The sequence below is a fragment of the Anabrus simplex genome, chromosome 5 (genome assembly GCF_040414725.1).
Source record: "Anabrus simplex isolate iqAnaSimp1 chromosome 5, ASM4041472v1, whole genome shotgun sequence".
Classification (NCBI taxonomy): Eukaryota; Metazoa; Arthropoda; class Insecta; order Orthoptera; family Tettigoniidae; genus Anabrus; species Anabrus simplex.
Window position 1 is genome coordinate 330,994,164 of NC_090269.1, and position 15,693 is coordinate 331,009,856.

The 15,693-nt window shown below is 38.5% G+C and overlaps 1 protein-coding gene across 2 annotated transcripts in view; it reads right to left on the bottom strand.

The window, feature by feature from the left end:
• The window catches only part of Cbp20 (cap binding protein 20), a 69,448-nt gene extending 54,827 nt beyond the window's left edge, over window positions 1-14,621 (bottom strand). The window contains exon 1 of one of the 2 annotated variants that reach the window (XM_067148578.2): window positions 14,421-14,621. In XM_067148578.2, coding sequence (XP_067004679.1) covers window positions 14,421-14,480 — 60 coding nt within the window. In that variant the 5' untranslated portion in view covers window positions 14,481-14,621. The remainder of the gene's footprint in view (window positions 1-14,420) is intronic. The other variant, XM_067148579.2, reaches the window with a different exon arrangement.
• Between the last annotated feature and the right edge of the window lie 1,072 nt (window positions 14,622-15,693).

Here is a 15,693-nt window from a genome sequence, read left to right on the forward strand (position 1 = left end):
GCATTGATGGGGTGAAAGTTCCTTTTGGGGATCATTGTAAGTACCTAGGTGTTAATATAAGGAAAGATCTCCACTGGGGTGATCACATAAATATGATTGTTAATAAAGTTTACACATGGTTATGGGGGTATTTAGGGGTTGTAATAAGGATGTAAAGGAGAGGGCATATAAGTCTCTGGAAAGACCCCAACTAGAGTATGGTTCCAGTATATGGGACCCTCACCAGGATTACTTGATTCAAGAACTGAGAAAATCCAAAGAAAAGCAGCTCGATTTGTTCTGGGTGATTTCCAACAAAAGAGTAGTGTTACTAAAATGTTGCAAAGTTTGGGCTGGGAAAATTTGGGAGAAAGGAGACGAGCTGCTCAACTAAGTTGTATGTACAAAGTATGTTACAAGTGTTATTTTAAATATCCACCTACTCAATATTGCAATTTCAATATTTAACTGTGTGGAATGCTGTATGTACAAGAAAATTTGTTGCTTGATGCTAGAGAATTTGCTGAATGTGCTCGCCTAAATACAAATAAATATAAACATAATCTTTGTACCCAAAGAAGAAATTGACACATGTAGAACCATGTTATATGAAAGATGGGAGTAAGTTAAGACCATTCAAGGAACACATAGTCTACATTTCTTCAAGCCAGTTTCTCAGTAGGCTACCGTATGTATTGTCTGTTATGTCTATCTCAAATACCAAGCACTCCACTGTAATAAGTATGTCTAATGAAGTGCAGAATCCCTTCAATAATCTTAAAGTAATAGAAGAGCCCATAACGTAGCAGACTCATATGATGTGATGTTATTGATGTTCTTTTAACAAGTGACAATGGAAAACAAGAGAAATACAGAGCTCTGGTCAAAGAGAGAGAAAATGATTAGTTGCAATTAAAATACCTGAAGAGGTCTCGGAAAGTTTGGATATATTCTGCAGAAATATCTCAGTATGTTACAAGTGTTATTTTTAATATCCACCTATTCAACATTGCAAATAACAATTGTAACATACTTTGTATTTACGTACATTTCAATAAGGACCCAACATAAGAATTATAACGTGTAAGTGGTATGTTCCCAGCTGTCAGTGGAGAGATGGCGTGGAATGACATCAGTAGACGAATATGTTTGAGTGATGTTTTTAAAATAGGAAAGATCACAATATGAAGATACAGCTGGAACTCAAGAGGACAAATTGGGGCAAATTTTCATTTATAAGTAGGGGAGTTAGGGATTGGAATAACTTACCAAGGGAGATGTTCAATGAATTACCAAATTTCTTTGCGATAATTTAAGAAAAGGCTAGGAAAACAACAGATGGGGAATCTGCCACCTGGGCGACTGCCCTAATTGCAGATCAGTAGTGGTTGTGTATTCTGCAAGTAGACTTTGCAGAAAATTACTCTGCAAAAGTTCAAGATGAAATTCAGATGGTGCATTGGACACATGAACAGGCGACTATTTTCACAGGTGTTGCGTGGGTTTAGTCAGGTCATCACTCCTTTGCTATCATCAGCGATGAGTTATCTCATGGAAAACATACAGTGTGGATTTTTCTAAAGCACATTTTCAAGAAGCTGGCTTCATTCCAGATTGATAAGTACATGAAGATCTTCTCAGATGGTTGTGCAGCTCAGTTTAAAAACAAGTACCATACACGTTATCGAATCTGACTTTCATGCATGGAGAATGGTCAGCTTTTGCATCTTCACATGAAACAGGTGCATTGGATGGAGTAGGCAGAATAGCTAAAGAAATGTGTGGAATGCTGTACGTACAAGAACATTTGTTGCTACAGATGCTAGAGAATTTGCTGAATGTGCTCGCCTAAATACAAATAAATATAAACACAAACTTTGTACCCAAAGAAGAAATTGAAACATGCAGAACCATGTTAAATGAAAGATGGGAGTCAGTTAAGACCATTCAAGGAACACATAGTCTACATTTCATCAAGCCAGTTTCTCAGTAGGCTATGAATTGTCTGTTAAGTCTATCTCAAATGCCAAGCACTCCACTGTAATAAGTATGTCTGATGAAGTGCAGAATCCCTTCAATAATCTTAAAGTAATAGAAGAGCCCATAACATAGCAGACTCATACGACGTAACGTTACTGATGTTCTTTTAACAAGTGACAATGGAAAACAAGAGAAATACAGAGCTCTGGTCAAGGAGAAGGAAAATGATTAGTTGCAATTAAAATACCTGAAGAGCTCTGAAAAAGTTTGGAGTTATCTTAGGAGTCACAATGTCAAGTAGTGTGCAAATTATCACAACTAAGAGTTCTGAACAGCAGTTGGCACATGACATTCAAGTAAAAAGTAATCAAAGAACACATTCTAACATTGCTTTGAAAATACACTTACATTAGATAGAAAATGACATGTAGTTATGGAACATGTCACACACGTAACTATCAATTACAAGATTAATAAAAATCCACAACCTGTTTCCAGTCATCCGACCGGGTCAGGAATGGAATGAATGAAGCCCCCATCTAGCGGCGAGGATAGGAACTGTGCCGGCTGCCGAAACCTGTCGCACTCCTCTGGGGCAATGATAAATGACTGAAAGATGAGATGTTAATGGAGAGTGTTGCTGGAATGAAAGATGACAGGGAAAACCGGAGTACCTGGAGGAAAACCTGTCCCGCCTCCACTTTGTCCAGCACAAATCTCACATGGAGTGACCGGGATTTGAACCACAGTATCCAGCGGTGAGAGGCCAGCGCGCTGCCGCCTGAGCCACGGAAGCTCCTACAAGATTAATATATAAGATAATTTATTTCTTACTAACTAAATATTGCGGGTATTACAACTGGTAAGACATAAGTTGCATATACAAAAATAATGATGTCCTTCAAGTAGAAAGATTTACAGAATTCAGGCACTGAACTAGGCAGATAAGAAAAAATGTCCTTTTCCTGTCACACCTGTAACCCTGTGAAATTTTTTTTTTTTTTTTTTACTATTAAATCAATAGTAGGAAACAATTTAGTGAATGAGGTTATTCAGCAAGTATAGCTGCATAGTTTCCAGGTTAGTGAAAATTAAAAGTTATAACTTCTTAACATTTATCACACACAGTACTTTATTGTTGCAACTGACACACCCATAACCATGGATTTGCCCAGGAGCATATTTCAAATGAAAACTGTGATAACTTTCAAGGCTTCCAGTGTGAACGTAGTGTTTTACATGTTCCACATCTTTCAGAAAAGATTTATCTGAAACTATATTTTTCAAGGCTTCATATGCACTTGAATTTCCTTTAATCCACATTTTCTTTTTCTCTTCATCCTTTCTTAACCCTCAACTACTGATATGAGGTTTGCGTGACTGCGCTACTCCTATCACCCCACCCCTCGCTTGGCTCAGTGGCCTTGAAAACCTGTATCTCTCTCTAGCTTCCTAACTTTCAGTCCGTTGAGTGTTGCTGCTGTGTTCGGAGCTGCCAGTGTTGTCTTGAGTTAATTATTGTACTAGCACGGTCCCTGGGACCTCACGCCAGTAGTTGTGTGATTATATGTGATTGTGTTGTGACTGTGGTGCTATCCACTTGTGAAGAATAGACGTTAATCTTTAACTAGAATATGGGCGATAACCCAGGCCCATCAAGGATTAGATTGTCTGATCCATGTTTTGAGGACAAAATTGCTTGCATTTTACAAAATATCTCGGAAGCCGAGTGTGAACTATCATCCTCGGAAAATGAAGGTGAAGACAATGTCCAGAGTGACCATAACACTGATTCAAATATATCAAGAGTCCAGTGGTGATGAAATGGAGGAAGACTTGCCCAACAAAGAAGAAGAAGAAGAAGAAGAAGAAGAAGCTTCAAACTACCTTTATGAAGAAATCGTTTCAAATGGTCTTTGACATAGCCGAAAAGAAATGTTAGACTTCCAGCTCATAATAAAGTGAAGATACCATCACTGCGTTCCCATCTTAGGCAAAACGATAAAATGGATCCACTTTCTGCCTTTAAGCTGATTTTGAGTAAGATATCACATATGAAATAGTAACCTGGACAAACAAGAAATTAGATAAGGTCAGGCATAAATATTTCAAGGAAGACAGGCCAGAACTAAAACCTTGTACTTGAGTGGAAATTGGTGGTTTTCCTGGACTACTTGTGTATAGCTCTGTTTTCAAATCAAATAATGAGGACATCCAGTCTATTTTTAATACCGATGGTACAGGAAGAGAAATATTTAGGCTTGGTATGTTCCGTGAAAGATTTTGTGTACTTTTGAACTGCCTAAGGGTTTGACAATGCCAAAGACAGGAATGTCCGTAAAGAGACCGATCCTGCAGCAGCAATATCAAATATACTGTAATGCAGAAATTCAACATAAACTGTCAACAAGCCTATGTTTTAGGTGCGAATGCTACTGTTTATGAGATGCTTGTGGCTTTGAGAGGAAGGTGTAAATTCAAAATGTTCATTCCATCTAAGCCAGCAAAATATGGGCTGAAGATGGACTGCTTAGCTGATTCAAGGACCAGTTATCTATATAATTCATACGTGTACTGCGGAAAGGGAACTGATAGCATAGGCCTTTCTCCTGGAGAGAAGAAACTCATTATTCCTATGCAGGTTGTGGTTCAGTTATGCAAGCCATTGGAAGGAAGTAATAGGAACATTACCACAGATAACTGGTATATGTCCCTGGAACTCGCTAATAATATGGGAAAAAGGAGCTTGACTGTGATGGGAACCATGAAGAAAAAAGATCGCAAGAGAGCAGTTGGAAGTTCTTTGTATGGTTTTACAAAAGACATTACTCTGTTATCTCATGTGCCTACGAGAGGCAAAGCTGTCTTGCTGATATGCACCATTCTGAAATCTGATAAAGAAGAAATGATAGAGTATTATAATACCACAAAAGGTGGCGTTGATATGATGGATGAAAAATGTGCCAAGTGCAACCCAAGCAAATGAACGCGACGTTGGCCTATGGCTATCTTCTTCTGTATAGTTGGCTTAAGTTGTGTAAATGCATACATTATACACCAGTTGTGCAAAGATAGAAATGAAGTATCTGGACAGGTTTTCACAAAAGAATTAGCTAAGCGCTGTTGGAACCTCGGCTAAAGGACAGGCTGCTGAACACAAAACTGCTGTTAGCTACCACACGTGTTAAGGGAACAGAACTAGCTTCACACCCTGTAGTCACCACTGATGAAAAGTTGTCAAAGGAATTCCGGAAGACCTGTTTCCAATTTTATGGGCACGTTCGCAGACTGCCGGCAAGTAGACTGACACACAAGATTCTCACCTACATAGAACATCTAAAAAATATTCCATGGGTACTGGAAGTGAAGAAGGATCTGAAAAAAGCCCATATGGACTCAACTGACACCGCGGACAGAAACCTCTACAGGAAAAAAATTAATGGATGGAAAGTGCAACCAGAGAACGAAGTGAAAAAGAAGACTGGAGCAAAGTGGTCAGAAGAACGAAAAAGGATCCACGGAGAAAGGATGAGAGCTGTTTGGCAACTCAGAAAACAGAATCGTTAGAGCTTTGCGTGATCCATTGGGTCCATACGCACATAATAATAATAATAATAATAATAATAATAATAATAATAATAATAATAATAATAATAATAATAATAATAATAATAATAATAACAACAACATTTTAATACTGTACACCAGTAACAGAAACCATAATAATAATAATAATAATAATAATAATAATAATAATAATAATAATAATAATAATAATATGGTACACCAGTAATAGTAATAATAATAACATTGAATTTTCGAAGATCATAATAAATAATAATAATATGGCCTCAGCTACCGTGTGCAGACATTTCAATTTGATGCCATCTGGCTGTCTGCTCGTCAATTTCAACGTTCCGTTTTACTCTGGGCCCCCACTAGATGGCAGACCGAGTAAACCGGAACTCTCTTGGGCATCTATGGCTGAGATTTAATGAATTTTGTCGGGTAAACACCAAATGTATCACCAGACATGCCGACATCGTACGACATGGAGTGTCGAATGGACTTCTTTCCGCCCTTCAAAAATCCGACTACCTCTGCCGGGTTTGAACCCGCTACCTTGGGATCCGGAGGCCGACACTCTACCGCTGATCCACAGAAGTAGCTATAAATAATAATAATAATAATAATAATAATAATAATAATAATAATAATAAAAATTAATAATGATAATCATAGGTTCGAGACCGGTAGCAAATATAATAATAATAATAATAATAATAATAATAATAATAATAATAATAATAATAATAATAATAATAATAATAATAATAATAATAATAATTTTAATGGAAGGGAGATTTAGACTCGTAACAAGACGAATGGTCACGTGCCAGATTTACTGCGAGACCTGTTTGTTTGTTTGCCCGAGGACTGGGAGCAGATCGCAGTAAGGTATTTCCCGTCAAGTCCCTTGTTATGTAAGTGATGTGCTTGACCTTCCCAAACCAGGTGCTCGAGCCCGACAATAATTAAGGTAATCTGTGTAATGACGAGTTTGGTATGGCATAACATGAAGTGGACGAATTATAGGGTCCGTCCGCATATTAATTCCCGCCCAATCATAGTAATATTATCCAAACCAAGGTGCCGGCCTTGGCAATGTACATATTTGCCGGATGTATCTCATCAAGCGGACCGAGAAGCCCACAGTAAAATTTATTTTACTCTTGGGCTCCCGTATCCGAAAGGGTCGTCCATGGGAACCACCCACTCATATGAACGCTGGTTCAATCCCAAGGGATCAGATGATGGAGCCACCTCCAGCAATTCACACCAAGGAAGGTGGAACAAACCCCACGTTTTTATTACAGGATTGGTATTGTAAAATTGATCCACACCACTTGCGGTGGAACAAGAATCTTGTATTTTATTCTCCGGTCAAATCAGTTTATTGATAAACTATGTATGACTTAATTGCGCCAAATGTTGCAATAAACTGCTCCTTATGGGCATTTCTTCAAAGGAAACCACTCATACTCTTTTTATTATAGTTAGCTATGGATGCCCATGATCATTTTAAAGTGACACTTCCCAGTCCTATCGTGGAGTCCTTTAATTTGTGTTTATGACCAAGCCTTCGCCTACCTTAATTTTGCATGCCCCGTTCTTCCCTGTGTTTATTTATGCACCTATATTTATAGTTCAGATTTTATTAGATGTTGATTAATGAACCGGACACCCCTGAGATTAATGCTACCCTGGGACTCAGAGGGTGAGTGGGTGCAGTAACTACAAGCTTGTTACAAGATATCAGAATAATTCTGTATTGACGGTTTTCCCTTTACAAGGAAATTTAATATGTCCTCCTATTCAATCCTACACATCATTAGATGGAGTAATAATAGTCATACATGTTTCAATTCACTTGAGCTATCTTCAGTGAAAAAAGGTTAAAGTTATTTACATAACTGATGCTAAAAATGTGTTAAAACATAACGAAGGAAAGAATGAAAAACAAAATAGACATGACGGAATTAAAACAATTCAATATATACACATTTTCATCATTAGATGGAGTAATAATCAACTCGTTTGAGGCATCTGCAGTGAAAAAAAAAAAGCTAAAGCTTTTTACATAATACTGATGCTAAAAAGTGTGTTAAAACCTAATGAAGAAAAGAATGAAAACAAATGAGATGTGATGGAAACAAACAATAAATTATTATGGCGAGGTTGTGGACCTCTTAGTCTAATATTGCAATGTGTTATGATTTAAAAAAACAGGACAAAATCACTGTGCTAAAAATTCAAGATGACAGTATGTCTCCGTTGAGTCACCATCACTTCATTGGCGGTTTTCCACTATGTGTCACACACATTTTACCTAGCAGGGGTTTCCTCTCAAACTTAGTTTCTCAAGTTTTTCACTCCCCTCTAAACTATATGTGATGGTGACTCAATGGAGACAGACTGTCATCTTGAATTTTTAGCACAGTGATTTTGTCCTGTGCCCAGTATCTCGTGGTTAGGGTTTCGAGATTTGAAAGTAGAGAGATACGAACACTTGTATAGACACTGAACGTTTGGTACCACAAATTAATTAATACAAGAAACGTGCACAGTTGTGCATACAAATGTAGCCAAGATTTGCAAAGTTGGCTAATTGAGATTCTTCTCTTTGAGCACTTAATGACTTGGTACCTGTCACAGTATTCATTGAGTATCTCACACACATATTCACGACTTGGTTCATGGAATGTCTTATAGGTGGGCCGGCATAAGGTTGCACTTGACAGTTGTAAGTCATGTTGGCAACACTACAAAAATGAAATGAAGAACGTCACCCGTCAGTCAGAATCACCAATCCACTACTTTTTATGTCAGAAACAGTTACGCATTTTATTCATGTTAATTCGTATTTAATTCCGTATAGTGTTTATAATATTTTATTTGCATACACAAATATGAGCATTTAAAAATATTAAAAGTTTTAAGCGAGCTACAAAATAAATACGAACTATTTTCAGTTGATTGTTGTTGGCAATATAGGTAGTATAGTAGTGCCATCTATAAGTAGCTTGACTACTGTATTGAAGTGTTGCCGTTTTGTCTGTCACTGCTAGCACGTGGTCAGGTGTTATTCGCGCGTTTATGAAAGTTTTGTTTTCATTGCGAGATAATTGTGAAATTTTATTCTAACGAATGCAGTGCGATGTCTCGGAAATGACAACATAGTCATGAAGCGCGAAGTGATAATCCTTTGCGCAGCAGAGTGTCCCTTAATAGTCAGGCATTAGAATTAGTGTGGAGAACTCGTGAGTTTTACGAGAGGGAGTGGAAATTCGTACGCTTGTATAGCCGTCTCTCTGTCCCTGCAGATTATGTTGTGGAACGCATATGTCAAACATTAGGGCTTTCAAAGCGTACTGTCATTCAGGCAGGTGTTCGCCTCCAAGAACAGAAGGAAAAAGTGACTGGGGTACATAGCAGTAGCAAAAACGGGGCTGATAGTAGGGACTTGTTTCACAGCACTCCGGAAAAAAACGAATTAAGCTATCTCCTGTAACAGGAATTGATTCTTTCCAGGCTGATGCAATACGAAGACACGAGTACGATTATTACAGTTCAAAGTCCCTTCTGTCATTGTTATGGACAATACACCTTACTACTCCGTAATAATGGACAAGACCCCTTCTTCGAGCGCCTAAATTAGTCGACACCGGGCGAGTTGGCCGTGCGGTTAGGGGCGCGCAGCTGTGAGCTCGCATCCGGGAGATAGTGGGTTCGAAATTCACTGTCGGCAGCTCTGAAGATGGTTTTCCGTGGTTTCCCATTTTCACACCAGGCAAAAGCTGGGGGTGTACCTTAAGGCAACGGTCGCTTCCTTCCCATTCCTAGGCCTTTCCTGTCCCATCGTCGCCATAAAACCTATCTGTGTCAGTGCAATGTAAAGTCGACGAGGTAGCGAAGGAACAAGGGCACGAGGTTATTAGGCTGCCGCCGTACCACTGTCACTTCAACCTCATTGAGTTGGTACGGTATGGGGTGGAGTAAAACATTACGTACGCACTTATAACAAGTCCTTCACAGTTATTGAAGTAGAAGGACTGTTCCGGGAGAGTATTGCTCGAATGGATGCGGCTTTGTGCAGGAAGAAATTTAGCCATGTCGCAGCATTCATTAACTCGGCAATGGCAATACATGCCATTATCAGTGACTCTCAGGAGTTGATGATCTGCCTAGACGATGATAATGACAACGAAGGCGACGGTAGTGATGGCAGTGATCTGGAGGGTATCGAGCCTCTACCTTTGTGAATCAGGTATGAAAATAAGGTTTATGAATTTTCGTAAATTTTATAGATTTTACTTTATTTCACTTGAAACATTTTGTGTTAGCACCGGTGTATATTATTCTAACATTTATTGGTGTATTTAAAGTGAGAACCTTGTCGGCCGATTTCTTCCGTATTTCTAACATCGCGATAATAAGAACTTAGTAGTATATTTATCTCGTATAATTTTGTGTGATGAATAATCGGTGAATTGAAAGTTCAATTTTTGTCGGCCAATTTCATTTGTATTGTGTATCATCGCGATGATATTAAAAACATTTCTCCCATATTTTTAAAAACCCATGTGTCGTGCAATCAGCTGTTGTTACGGCGGCAACATCGCTTCGTGCGCCATTGCAGTGTGACCAATATTGTGCGCAGCTGTCATGTGCAACCTTACGCCGGCCCACCTATAGTCCTGCCGCTTCCTTCCCACTCCGAGCCCTTCCCTGTCCCATCGTCGCCATATGACGTATCTGTGTCAGTGCGACGTAAAGCAACTTGTACAGCTAAAAATGTGATCATGTATCAAAGTGGTTGTTACCACAAAAAATCAGCAGATCAAAAATTGCACTAAGTATTGCGTATTTAACTTCTTTATTGGATCATTTACATGTAGTACATATTTTTTAAATCTCATGCTAACACAGTTATTAGACTTGACGCCTTTGACACACATTTAAACCAATGAATATTTTTCATTTGAGCACTCTTCAACACATGTTTTAAATGAAGAAATCATATCTTATCGACTAGAAAATATCTGGCAGCATCTCACAAAAACTCATCTGAAAGAAGTTGAGGAAGTGAAGGCACCATCAAAATCGAGCTTGATCGCTGCAGTCGCTTAAGTGCGACCACTATCCAATATTCGGGAGATAATGGGTTCGAATCCCACTGTTGGCAGCCCTGAAGATGGTTTTCCATGTTTTCCCATTTTCACACCAGGCAAATGCTGGGGCTGTACCTTAATTAAGGCCATGGCCGTCGGTGCGACGTAAAGCAACTAGCAAAAAAAGCTATCCTTCCTGGATCAAAGTGACGGCCCTTGCTACTTGAACCTCGTTAAGAAGTCTCATGGGATGTGCTGTTTGACGTACGTGCTCAAATGACTGCAGTAGTCTGTGTACCTCACAACGAAACACAGATGCACTGCTATTCACTTTGTTTTGAGGGTTCACCTGATGCATGGCTACGCATACAGATGGAGTATAACATCGATTTGACATACCCTGAGTAGCTACGGTCTCGCGGTATGCTGTACGACCATTGGAACCCCATCAACCAAATTAACATTCACATACCAGAGGTTACAAAACATGTTCCCCTATTTTTGAACTGTGTATAATGTAGGGCCTATATATCATATAATTGCACAGAATTACAAATATTCTTAATTTCAAATTTGGCTTTGAAGCTCTTTGTTCCATTGAAAGAGAAAAGCAAACAGATGTTTTAAAAATTTGAAGTGCAAAACTGTGTCAAAGATGCATGTCTCTCGCTACACCACATTACATGATATCTGTTGCACCAATCTCCACATAATTTACATTTACACTCTGTACCTGGTAAGTGATACCTCACTGTGCTGCAGATCTGGTGATGAAAACCATGCACTGCAAATCTGGTCATCATATGTCTTAGTTCAAAATTTGGTCTTTTCCAGTCTTCTAGTATCATTGCATCAGTTGCAAAGAAATCATCTCATATTTCTGTTCTTGTTCATTTCTTTCATTATCTTCACACAGCTTGGGGTAGCTGAGAGTAGTGTAGTTGAACTCAGCTCCTCAACATAAAACTGCTCTCTCGCCAGGACATATACCAGGTGAGACAGTGTGAACTTGGACATGCATAGTACTATTTTGAGGAAAATTGCTGTCAAGCGAGGTAACTTTAAACATATTTTTCACATTCCTCATTACAATACTAAAACTGCTCACTCCACAGGGAGAAAAATTCCTATATTACCTTCACCATGATCTTAATTTACTGTTAATGTTCTTATCTTCAACAAATTAGCGCACTTAAATTGCAATTTTTTTTTTTTTTAATCAGGTCCAATGTTATCCCATGTTAGGGCTGTATTATCCGCGAAACTTTTAGTGATACTTCAGCTCCCTAGTGCTGAATCGGTAGACCTCGATTAATTTCGAGATTCATATTGGCAACCTTTGACACTAAACTATGAATCGATTATGCATCGCCGTGAGACATCTGATGGTATCATTGCAACACTTTACGTACTGTTGTTGTTTACACAGCAACGTGAGCAGGATTGAGCATGAATGAGAAAAATATTAAGGGAGACATGTCAGCAGCTAACCTACGACGACTCAACATCGAGGCATTCCGTTCAGTATCTGCCGCAGATTGGAGGAGGTATTGCATAAAGGTGAAAGAAGTGGAAATAGTGTGTCATGGAAATAGTCATGAACGAGATTGTAATTAATAGTACTGCAGATAGCAGTAATGATTGTAAAAGTGATATTTCTGAGAATTCATGCTAGGAACGAGATTTGCATCGAGAAATGTTATATAATGTGTGTGAGACACAGTCGTTGGCTTACATGTTCATCGATCATACTATCGATTCAGTTCAGACTTCATTTACATTCAGTACGCAGCATTACCAGATATGGGGTAGCTCCTTCCTTACTCCCCACCCCCGTAAAACGAAGTATCACTAAAAGTTTTACGGATACTACCTTAATTAAGGCCATGGCCGCTTCCTCCCCACTCCAAGCCCTTTCCTGTCCCATCGTCGCCATAAGACCTATCTGTGTCAGTGCGACATAAAGCAACTTGTGAGCACTTTGGACATTCAGGGTAAATGCTAACTGATAATACTTTTTCCAGGGTGGACATTAATTTTCCTTCTGCCATTCTTCCTTGAGAGTCTCGCAATGCAATTTTCAAGAATATCTACCACAGCAGACGAAACAGAACTTTGAAGATCTGTGGCTACCGCCCTCTCTTCTGGTATCTGCTGGAGCACACGCTCATTCATCAAGAGGATGCATTCCAGATTTTAAAATTGTAGAATCACGTTTTCCTACATACGCTAGTCCAAAAGTGCAGAAAAACAGAGATCACAAAAAATTACCTGCTAACTTGTTAATTAACAACACTACAATGAGTACAACGTAAATTTAAAATAGCATTAATGCCGTGGGATTTATCTGTGGCAACCGTCCCAAAATAATGAACCTACATTATTAGGAAACCCAATGTTTGCATCAATTTCATTACCACTGCAAATTTATCTTTAACATATCAACAAGGTATCTGTAGAATAAAACAAATCATTCTAAGCTACACTGAGGAGCTAGTATAGAAAGTTTGTCATATCTTCCAATAACAATACTGGACCCTTCTTTACCTTCAAAACATTAACAACAACTGAAAACAACAGGTGGTGATGTAAATTCAGTAGTCGTGTTCCCAGTAACAAAGCAAAATTCAAAGTAACTTTTGCTATGATGAATCAGAGACCAGAGAAACAAAAGAAAGAACTGCATTGTGTCCAAAGTTACCCTGAATGTCCAAAGTGACCCCGTTTGATGGTGCTTACAAGTTCCTATACGTCGCACAGACACAAACACAAACACGTCTTATTGTGACGATGGGACAGGAAAGGGCTCGGAGTGGGAAGGAAGTGGCAGTGGCCTTAATTAAGGTACAGCCCCATCATTTGCTTGGTATGAAAACGGAAAACCACGGAAAACCTCCTTTAAGGCTGTCAACAGTGGGGTTCGAACCCATTATCTCCCGAATACTGGATACTGGTCGCACTTACGCGACTGCAGCGATCAAGCTCGGTTTTGATGGTGCCTTTACTTTCTCAACCTTTCTCAGATGAGTTTTTGTGAGATGCTGCCAGATATTTCCTAGTCCATAAGATATGATTTCCTCATTTAAAACATGTGTTGAAGAGTGTTCAAATGAAAAATATTCATTGGTTTAAATGTGTGTCAAAGGCGTCAAGCCTAATAACTGTGTTAGTATGAGATTTAAAAAATAAGTACTACGTGTAAATGATCCAATAAAGAAGTTAAATATGCAATACTTAGTGCAATTTTTGATCTGCTGATTTTTTGTGGTACCAATCACTTCGATACATGATCACATTTTTAGCTGTACAAGTTTCTTTACGTCGCACTGACACAGACACGTCTTATAGCGACAATGGGACAGGAAAGGGCTAAGACATTCCATGAACCAAGTCGTGAATGTGTAAGATACTCAATGAATACTCCTGTGACAGGTACCAAGCCATTAAGTGCTCAAAGAGAAGAATCTCAATTGGCCAACTTTGTAAATCTTGGCTACATTTGTATTCTTGTATTAATTAATTTGTGGTACCAACCGTTCAGTGTCTATACAAGTATTCGTATCTCTCTACTTCTAAATCCGGCAACCCTAACCACGAGATACTATATAAGGTGAATGTAATCTCTGCCTCGGTACATAAAGTAAGAAAAGAGCAGATAGTACAGAAAATAATTGCATTAGATGTTCAAATAAAAATGTAATACTTTAATTATTAAAAAGAATCAAGAAGTAATAACAGGGGTTATACCCTCTAGGCAAATGGTTCTTATGTTACGGTAAAGAGTATTACCTTAAAATGCTGGTCACGGTAAGAGCTTAATTCAATCGATGGAGAAATTACGGAAGTCATTCTGATTTGCACACTTTTCAAAATACAGCAAAACAGAATCCACCCAAATTCAGACAAATTTCACGTGAAAACATCAACATTCATATACCAAAGAAACCTCTGCTAACTTGACAGCAGACATACTATACATACTATAAATTCCTTCGTCTAGGAGTAAACAACAATCCCTCAAAGTTTATTAAACACCTGGTGGGAAAACTCGGCTTCACTCCAGTCGTTGCCTACGAAATTTACAAGGCCGGGACATAGCTATTAATTTGTCGCTGAGAAAGCGGCCAGGCCGCTAGATGCCAGGTTTCCGTTCTGTTCTTGGCAAGGTCTGTCTAGGGAGGTCAAGTCACGAATACTACTAATGGGACCACCATATTGGGTCTTTAAGCGAGCGTAACCAAAGGCAAGTGTATTCGAATTTAGAGGATTTCGGTACCGTACATTGAAATAAAAACAAAACCAACTATGTTTGATAAATAATTTAATTGGGCATCTACTGGTCATGTATATATAACTGTATAACACTTAAATGATATGAATATATTCACAGCTATTTGAATAGGAAGATAATTAACAGAGCCTGAAATTCTTTTTTTTCTTCTTTTTCCTTTTTGAGAAACAAGAATCAACAGAAAAGCTCACGTTCTTCTCTTTTACTTCCTTACAAGTTGGTCTTACTGTGTTTCTTATTAATATCATCTGTCAAATACGTAATCTTATTGACAGAAACATAGAAATCTGTACAGTACTCGTATCATATTACGATCACCGGTACACGAAATACTGAACTTGAAGTACTGTATTTAAAGTACTAAACGACGGTTGTAATAAATTACCTTCAGAGTTTTCTTTATAAAGAAAGTAATTTCCGGTACTGCGTTTCTAAAAGGTTGACAAACACCGAATGCCTCTTGAGTTGAGTGCATTAAATTATGTATGGTAACTGTTGTTATCCATTCATGTGGTATTCCTTTGGGTTCTAAGGCAAAAATATTCTGCACATATGCAACAAGAGTGATGTTCTTAGCTGCTCTTAACTAGTTTATTGATAACCCATGCAGCTGTATAGTACATAGGGGAGGTGGTGATTATTGTTTTAAGAGGAAGAATACTTCCTCTATAAACACTAATCAGAAGAAAACAAATGGAAGGGGAACAACACTTCGAAAAGTAAAGGCATCGGCAAAAGAAAGATGAAGGCCACAAAGTGCGTGGAAATGAA